Below are 9,511 nucleotides of genomic sequence, written 5' to 3' on the forward strand. Positions count from 1 at the left end.
TGGATTCATAAACACATGCTACAAACCATTTCCCCATTAGAGTGCTTTGTTAGTTTGTGAGCAAGAATGCAACCACCACTTGATACCATTCACATTAATTCTATATTAAATAAAGTAAAATGCAGGTTATGAGGTGACGGTTTTGAACAAGAATGGGCAATAACCATTTGAGGAGAAATAAATGTTTTTGTATGTTGACTTAAAATATGTTGTGCGTTGCTGAGTTGACTGTTTGAAACAAGAACAAATGTGTTGCACTAGAGATGCTCTGAGACTAAACACGATGACCAACGCTGCCAACGTACACATCACATGGTATAGTGACTGGACTTATGGTGTTGCATATATGTTTCACACGTTTCGCTGGATGCTAACAACTTAGTTGTACTTTATGTACTCAAATGTATTTTCTTTGTTCTTCATGCACCTATTTGTTAATTCATCATGTATATGTGCATCTTCCTCCTATGGTGGAGGCAATTGCCCAACGAATATTTAGGACCTTTTTATAATTTCAAATAACCATTTGCGATACATGTTGTAAGGAACAAAGCGGCGCGCGGAAGCAAAACAACGTACACATGCACAACGATAAACACGCATAAACGAAAATATAAACGACACAAGAACTTAACGTGGTTCGGTCCCCGCGAGGGGACCTACGTCCACGGGCTGCAACTAGGTTTTCTTATTAGCTCAGAACCACGATTACAATTACATGATGGGATATATATAATAAACAAGATTAGGGTTAAACATAATTAGGAACCAACACCGGGCCTCCTAATAGAACCGGCCCAAAGGCCTTCATAACCCAACAATCTCCCACTTGAAGGCCTTGCGATAAACTTCAGCCCACCATCCAAGCAAATAACAATAACCCAGTCATCCAGTAACTCCAATAATCTTCAGTACAGAAATCTACTAAGCCTCCGGTTCCAAGAACAAACTAAAATTTCGACAACAGAAATTCTTCAAGCCTCTAGTTCCCTATGAACAAGCTAATATTTCCACAAATCCACACCCTAGTTGCAGCTGCCCTTCTCATCAGTTACCTGAAAGGCCCATTGAAGCTCCCGAGAGCTCCAATCCGGTCATCCCAGACCCAGCCATGACAAAACTCGCCAATGACTCATCCTCAATCTTAACCGACCCTCATTTACTCACACAACCGGCTTCAAAGGCTTCTAGATGATAAACACTCTCCAAATCAGCAGACTATACCAGGAGAGATTTTCACATTCAGATTCCTGGTCCTTCGAACCCAACGTCCCTTTGGAAACAAACCTAGAACACACCCGTTACCAAAACCCCGAACATGTTCAGACCTCCGAATACGCTCAAGCTAACATCACTGTGGCTCTAGGCTTCATGTCTGCAAACTGAAACCCCTTAGTTCCACCCGATTTAGCGAGCCAAGACTTTAAGATATAACTTCACAATTGTGTACCACTGATCACCACCAAACAAGATATAACTTCACAATTCCAAACGAACAAGAAGTAATAACCATAGTTCTGAACCAGCTAACAGGCAAACAATTATAACAACAGTAGAACTTTCATGGAGAACCAGCGGTACCAAGGGTTCTATGACCGTACACACGATCTGTTAACGCAAACCCTAACCGGACGGTCATCCAAACGAGCAATAGTTCACATGACTTGCAACTGGCCTATTATTTTTCACTTATGCCGTCAACAGCACACCCACTGGTTCCATTTTCTCCAAGTTTACCCCATTATCAGTTCCACATCCAAGTTCCCTTTGACAAACCAATCAACCCAAAAAATTCATAGCCGACGAGCATTCCGATCACAACAATCCTGTCTTCAGCTATAACAATAACAAGCATGAACAAATCAGAATCAGTGAAAAGACACAACAATGTCACGAGCCTGAATTTGACGGTTGTTCTACTAAACACTCAGACTATCTTCTGCAGCCAAATCTAACCCGAAGTACTGAATTTTCACATAACCCGGTTGCCTAATTTACGGTTGATTATATCAGTCAAACCTGAACTTAGAAAACAACTCGAATTTCCAAACTCTAAACCCGGTAATGCCAATTAGTAACAGGTGCCAAGAGTTAATTCATGTACTAAGCATTTAATTGAAAAGACACCAAAATAGTTGAAGTTACCTCTTGCTCCTTTCCACGTGATTGAAAGAAAACTAAACAAAGAATACTTCTTTAATGTGATAACAACCCCACAAAGTATTTTTTTATTTATTTCTTTGATGATCCACTCCCCAAGAAACAACCATGACTCCAACAATTACCACCGACGCAAACAGAGTAAACGACACATGTTCTTATCGGGGTCGTATCCGGCCAAAATCAATCCACGCAAACCGAAAAAATAACACACGACCACTGTTTGTCAACCAAGAACCCGACCACACCTGATCACGACGACCGCAATCAAAACCTGCCCGGTTACAATCTCGGCCACAATTTTTTTTCGTCTGCGAGTTGAACCAGATTCCTACCTCGTGATTTATTTCACCGTGTTCAATCTGAACCCAGACCCATGATCGAGAAAAAAAAATCAAGAAATTCCGGCAGTGATTAATTAAGGGAACACGAAATAGAATCACAAACCAGATCCACATTGAAACCCTAACTCAGCCACCAATCTTGAACCTTTGATCACACAGATGAACACGAACCAGAAATCAACCCCACGATTTCAATCTTTGAACCAGAATAAACTAAAACAATGAATCGTTTTCCATTCAACGAACCATGTGTTCAACGAGCCAAAGCTCTGATACCACTTGTTAGGAACAAAGCGGCGCGCGGAAGCGAAACAACGCACACATGCACAACGATAAACACGCATAAACGAAAATATAAACGACACAAGAACTTAACGTGGTTCGGACCCCGCGAGGGGACCTACGTCCACGGGCTGCAACTAGGTTTTCTTATTAGCTCAGAACCACGATTACAATTATATGATGGGATATATATAATAAACAAGATTAGGGTTAAATATAATTAGGAACCAACACCGGACCTCCTAATAGAACCGGCCCAAAGGCCTTCATAACCCAACATATGTATGAGTGACTTAACTAATAACCAAATGATACCCTAGAAATTCGCAAGATAGTCGAAAGTCTTGATCAATTACGTACTATAGGCCCAACATCATAAAACCCTAATAATCTAAGTAATTGGTCACATAAAATCATTAATGAATTGTGAAAGCTCACAACAAAACAGAAAGCGAGAACATAAGTCTTGCAAAAAAGGAACGTGTTAACCAATATGCCTGGCAGAATTAGAGTTTTTAATATAAGAGTACAAACGTAACTTTTTTTATTCTCATATAATTGTATTATTGTGATAACATTCAGAGTTAAACTACCAAGTAAGATTCCACTTGTTGATGCATTTATTATTTTGATCGGTTGATGCACGAACTTCATCTCACTTTTGTAAATAGTACTTTTTTAATGTGGCAGTTAATAGTTTCAGGACCAATATAAGCCTTGTAGTAGGATGCTTTGGCTACAGTTAAAAACGTTTGCTTCAACTCATGATTGAGATTGTCGTCTTGCGAATTTGAAAGCACGAGCTGCACAAGTTCTTGCATTTTGGACTCAATCTCCAAGCTTACTGTATCATCGCCCTAAACACATGTAAATAATACTTATACTCCCTTCAATAACATGATTTATCAATTAAAATAATGGTTTTCATAACGGGACCAGCATATTTGAACCGGTCCATTTTTTTTTTCTTGAATACAAGAATTACTGTCGAATATTTCAGTTATCTTGCGCGTTCGTTTCACATAATGAAAAGGAATTGAAATTGAAATTTGCATAGAATTTGGAATTGAAAATAATTGAATTTCGAATCTGAACATTCCAATAAGAATTAGAATTAGAAGGAATTGAAATCCAATTTCAATCTTGATATGTTCATTTGACAAATGAATTCTATCTATCACCATAAATATCATTGCATCTCCAGCCAACCGCACCACCTTCAAGCAGGGATGGCAAACGGGTTGGGTCGAAGTTCAAAACAGGTTTGGGTCGGAATGGGTTTGAGTCAGAACAAGTAAATTAATAAAAATGGTTGTTTTGGTTTGGGTAAAAACCGGTTAGGGTCGAAAAGGGTTTCAGATTTTCTTTTTAATGAGAATAACGGCATAAACATTTTTGTTTTTTTAGATTTTTTGTTTTTCATTTATATTTTGTGTTATGGTTTTTTATTATTTTTTTTTGAATTTTTTTAGGGGTTTTCTATAAAGATGAAATACCACTCAAAAAAAATATTTCAGAATAACAAAAAAAAATTCGTAACTCAAATATAAAAAACACAAAAAAAGTAAAAAAAAAAGAAAACCAAATGTTTTATTCCTTGTACTTGTTCAAAATAAAAAGAAAAAAACCTTAAGAAATGAGTCGAAGTCGAAAAATCGACGAATACATACAAGACAAGCTTTGACGTGGAGCGTTGAACCGAACTAACATGGAGTGACGAACTAAAGTGAACTGGCCCAGAGCGTCAACCGAAGTGATCCGGAGCATCGAACTGAATACGAACTGACCCGGAGAGTCGAACCGATCTAACCCAAATTTTCGAACCCAACGCACTTTAACGTGGAGCGTTAAACTGAACACGAACTGACCCGGAGTGTTGAACCAAATCAAAGCGTTGAACCGAACCAACTCGGGGCGACCAAACGCGAACCGACACGGGACGTCGAAATGGACACGAACTGAGCCGGAGCGTCGTACCAGACGCGAACCGACCCGGGCGTCGAACCAAACACGAACCGACACGAAGCGCCGATCTGAAAGCGCTACATGGAGCATCGACCTGAACACGAACACACCCGGAACGTCGACCTATCAAAGATTCTAATGAATTTCCTTGAATTCCTCCACATTTTGGAAGGATTTGGAATTCCTTTATTTAAAGGAATTTGAAGGAATTGAATTCCAATTGTTTAGCAACCGATCACACCAAAATGAAATTAAAATTCCAATTCCAACGAAATGAACACACCATGTCATGAGATTTTAATTCAAATTCCTTTGAATTCTCACGAATTCCGTGAATCGAACGTGCTATTTTATTTTGTCTTTCCAAAATCACATTATTTGATTCATTTACTACTCCGAATTCTGATTATCTTAGACTTCATACATATTAACTTCAAATCGATAATTTCATATGTTACTTTAGAATTTGTTATGACATTACCGGTTTTTTAAACCGCAATGACAAATCCCTTCAATGGACCAATAATGCATGGGCTTGATATTCCTTCGGGGTAATGAAAACATTGTTGAGATCACACCATTCGTTATGTTGTATACCTTTTGAGAAAGTTGGTGGCACAGGTCATTTGTGACACAGGAGATTCGTCGATATTGAGGATGAGCACAGGTCATCTGTAACCATCGTCCACTGCTCATATTTATGGTTCGAACTATAAGCTCGGCTTCTTCTTCTGCAGCCGCACCCACATTGTCTTTCCAGCTTAGCAGCCACAATGTCCACTTAATTTGTAAATTTAAGAAAAAATTAGAGAAATAATAATTAATGAGCACTCGGTATATATATTTCACATCTATGATGTACAACTCACAGCATTTTGTAGATGTGAATAGATGTCCACACCGTGATCTACTTGGGCTTTCGATGAGATTTGGTTGATGGTTTTACGCAGTGCGTTCATTATCGTATACCATGGTTGTCCATCATCGCAATGACGCTTAGGGTTTGTGAACTCTTCAATAAACGCTTGTGTGTTTGATAATTGCGATGTAGCGAAGAAGGAGGTAATAGTTTCACGTAGCGTGTTGGTTTTGGCCCAAGCAATTCGCTCACTTTGTCTCTCGGGCTCAAATATGCTAGCTGCTGCCATGTAATAAGACCATAAAAGTCTTGTGTTCGGGTTTTCTCCAATGTTTAGATGTGCATACCATCTGTTTTGGATCAATCTGGTTAGTTAGGAAAGTCTGTTTGTATCACTCATGTTTTATAAAATATGACAGTCAAGATGATCCTTACTTTTTAATATTGGTCCATTCCGACTGATGAATTGCTTGGCAATGGTTGTAGTCCAATTTGGCCATCTCAAGATATTTGTTATTATTAACGTTAGGCAGTCTATATTTCCAAATAAAATGATTAATAGCTTTTAAAAATATTACATAAAATGGATAGTATTAGGACCGTTTTTAACCGTTTATGTATTGCACATACCGATAAAGGGTTTTACCGATCCAAACATCATCTTCGCCTCCGTATTGTTCCAAGTAAAATCGTGCTTCAAGTCGAGGTAAACTTGCATACCATGGCACGTCGAGTGCGTACCTAACCTGTTCGCCAAGTTTAAAATTCGACTCGATGAGCTAGTTATACTATATGACCCATAAATTTTATACTAGTGGCACTATGTTTCTGTAATTCTGTATTTTTGTTTGAGAATTTTATGATGCGGATCAGCTCCAAGAATATTATGATTAGAGAGGCGAGTTTGAGACCATTTTCTTCATATTTTTCATTCCTATAATAATAATAATAATAATCGAACAAACCAAACCCTCTTATAGGCTAAACAAAGAAAATAGAAAAACGACCGCTATTCTACTAACTTGAATTCGAAAATAACCCAAATAATTAATGAAAGCTGTAATTAAACGTGCATGAGAACATGAGTTGCCTTTTATGAAATAAGAACGTGTGGGGGTGGGGGGGGGGGGGGAGATGTGGGTTCATGTGAGTGACACGTATCATTTTACCTGGCCGTATTGGGTACATTGGGCCCATCTCGAGTAGTAATGGGGCGGTTTATGCTGGGCTGATTTCGAGTTATGGAATTGGGCTCATTATTGCATGATATTGACCGATAAAAATCCTTGTGCGTTTTGGAGTACCGTTTCAAACTAAGTTTACAATAATTTGAAAATCGGAAAAAAGTATAATGTCGTTGACTCATTTTTAACGAGGGACCACTGGGGCCAACTTTTTTAAATTTGAGAACGCCAGTGGCGAAAAAACGAATAGGAATTATTATTGGCCAACACCATGCAATAGGTATTATTAAAATCCAATAAAACATAAATTAACTAATGAGTTGTATTTAATTTATCATAACTAATTAGATTTAATAGATAAACATGTTAGTTATATGTATGATTCTGGATCAATAAGATTTAGGAGTTAATCCATGGTTTACGTTGTAGTTCTTTGAAATCCAATTGACACACCTTGAAAAATAACATAAAATTATAAAAAGGTCTTATCACAACTTAAACTAAAACCCTATTCTCCCAAACCTTACGTATTATGTTATTTTGCCAAGTTTTATATATTGATGTTAGGATATGCTATTTGGTTACTGAATATTTAGCTTCATAACTATCAATCGCTACATAGTTTTACACACCTCGCCAGGTAAGTCCTTGGAGATGACCCATCTGTCCAAAAGCATGTTGGATGAAACTTTTTCCATCAAGAATTTATGGGAAAAGTTCTTGGCATCATATAGGATTTTCTCTCCCGGAAAAAGCAGCTGAGAAGCTCGATATAGATTAAACATCACCGTTACAGTTTCTTTTGATTGCCCAGGATAACATACAAATTGTCCATTCTCCTCAAAGTATCGAAACACATCTATCATAACATAAAAAATGCAATCTTGTCATATGTTATATAATAAAATATCAAACCAGAAAAACATTCATATAATTAACTAACCAGTGGAAACTGCATAACCATTAGTTCTTAGAACCCAAAAAGCCATAGCGGTGTCATCAATATCTGGTACATTGCAGTTTCTGGCAAACCCAATTCCTTTTGCATCCCAATATCTTCAGAAATTCATCATGTTATATTAGTAATTTATCGTTTGAATATCAGTATATGTATATTATATACACACCTGTATATATAAGCAGTACACTTATTTATCTCGGGAAGAAAATAGCGTGCGATTCCTAGGCGTTGCAGGCGATCGATGAGCCAAATTCTTTCAAACATATCGAGAGGATAAAAGTTTGGGACTGCTAAATGGAATATCGTTTAATAACATGGAAATTGGTGAGTATTACTAACATTTTGTACGTGATTAATTATTTAACTTATATGATCAATTTATTTACTTCACGTGTAGTTATAGCTTATACAATAAGGAGCCGTATATGCGTGTGTAATAATGTATATTATTTAAAGGACAGAAAGGCATTAGCCAGTTAACAAATATACCCAATTAACACGTGTGTATAAATGTTTATATAGCAATAGCATAATCATATTAAAGATAAAAAAAATAGTAGTTAATATGGTGTTTTTAAAAAAATATATGATGTATAAAAAGTTATCGGAATTAAAAATAAAAAAAAAAGATGAGGGAAGTTGCATATACTAGGAAAATTTAGCCTTAATATGTTTTCTGTTCTTCTCGTGAATATATTACCTCCTCCATTGAATTTTGCCAGGGTATCGACTAAATATGAAAGACAGTTTTGGTCTTTAGTTTGCATGAATGCAAAAGCAGTTGCCGATGGAGAGCCCATGAAGGAACCATTTTTTGATTGAAGTTTTAGAAGCTTCCCCCATTCCAAATCTTGTATCCCTTCTAAGCTATGAAGTAAGATAGTTGGAATCATGTGAAATATGTCTTTTGGTATCCTTTCAATGACAAAACAAACAGCAACAAATAGTTATTTTTATTTCAGGTTTATAAAATATGGAAAATTGAAGTTTAACCAACTTTTTGAGCTTCTCATCTCGTCTTGCATATATATCTTTCAAGACAGGAGAGTCGTTTGGCACTGTGATCTCTAGTTTTTGGGCGTGTTCAGGTAAATGTAGAAACAATAATTCAAAACCAGGCGTCATGTGTTCTTCCATCTCGTCTCCAAGCTTGTTTATGTTTTCTTCCACAAATTTCATTCCTGTATATATGAAATTGTTTTTTCTTTAAACTTCAGTTTTCATCCCCAAAATTTCGGTGTGAATAGATGAAATTACCACATTGACTTAACGGCATCATTAAGTCGGTTAGTTATAGGGATCAAAAGTGTTACAAAATGAAACGCGGGCACCTGAAAGTGTTACAAGTTTGAAAGTTAATTAGTAATCAAATTTCAATTTTTTATACCACTTTCACAAAAAAAAAAATTTAAAAATTATACATGAATTAAAGATGGACCAAAGAGGGTGAATTATTTGAGTTAAAAATAATACCATAAAATTTTAAAAATTTTAAAAAAATTTTAAAAATAATACCATAATTGCATCGGGTGAATTATTTGAGTTAGTGAAATACGAATACTAATATAATAATAATGATTAAGGGGTAGCGGTCTTAGTTAATAGAATTAAAGATGGACCAAAGAGGAAAGATGTGCCTTAGGTCCATAGGATTAAGGGAGTATAAATACCCCTTAAACCCTAATCATTTCCATATTTATCCATATCTACACCATAGCTTACACCATCAAGAACACATAACACATTCCTATAACCC

At 36.6% G+C, this 9,511-nt stretch overlaps 1 protein-coding gene and 1 pseudogene across 2 annotated transcripts; both read right to left on the minus strand.

The window, feature by feature from the left end:
• Nucleotides 1-4,794: 4,794 nt before the first annotated feature.
• On the minus strand, nt 4,795-8,047 carry LOC143561874 (ent-copalyl diphosphate synthase 5-like). 2 transcript variants are annotated; one of them, XM_077049844.1, is made up of 5 exons: nt 7,922-8,047; nt 7,427-7,850; nt 6,241-6,356; nt 6,046-6,144; nt 4,795-5,960 (listed from the first exon to the last, which is right to left on the minus strand). In XM_077049844.1, exons 2-5 carry the CDS (start codon nt 7,658-7,660, stop codon nt 5,603-5,605), a joined length of 807 nt encoding a protein of 268 aa, XP_076905959.1. In that variant the 5' UTR covers nt 7,661-7,850; nt 7,922-8,047; the 3' UTR covers nt 4,795-5,602. The 2 variants fall into 2 exon arrangements, with proteins under 2 accessions (XP_076905959.1, XP_076905958.1); XM_077049843.1 differs by having other exon boundaries at nt 7,427-8,025.
• Nucleotides 7,765-8,934, minus strand: LOC143561880 (ent-copalyl diphosphate synthase, chloroplastic pseudogene; annotated as a pseudogene).
• Nucleotides 8,935-9,511: the final 577 nt, after the last annotated feature.

This window comes from Bidens hawaiensis, unplaced genomic scaffold (assembly GCF_021521415.1).
Source record: "Bidens hawaiensis isolate Kalapana, Puna unplaced genomic scaffold, B.hawaiensis_p1.1 tig00020883_1, whole genome shotgun sequence".
Taxonomy (NCBI): domain Eukaryota; kingdom Viridiplantae; phylum Streptophyta; class Magnoliopsida; order Asterales; family Asteraceae; genus Bidens; species Bidens hawaiensis.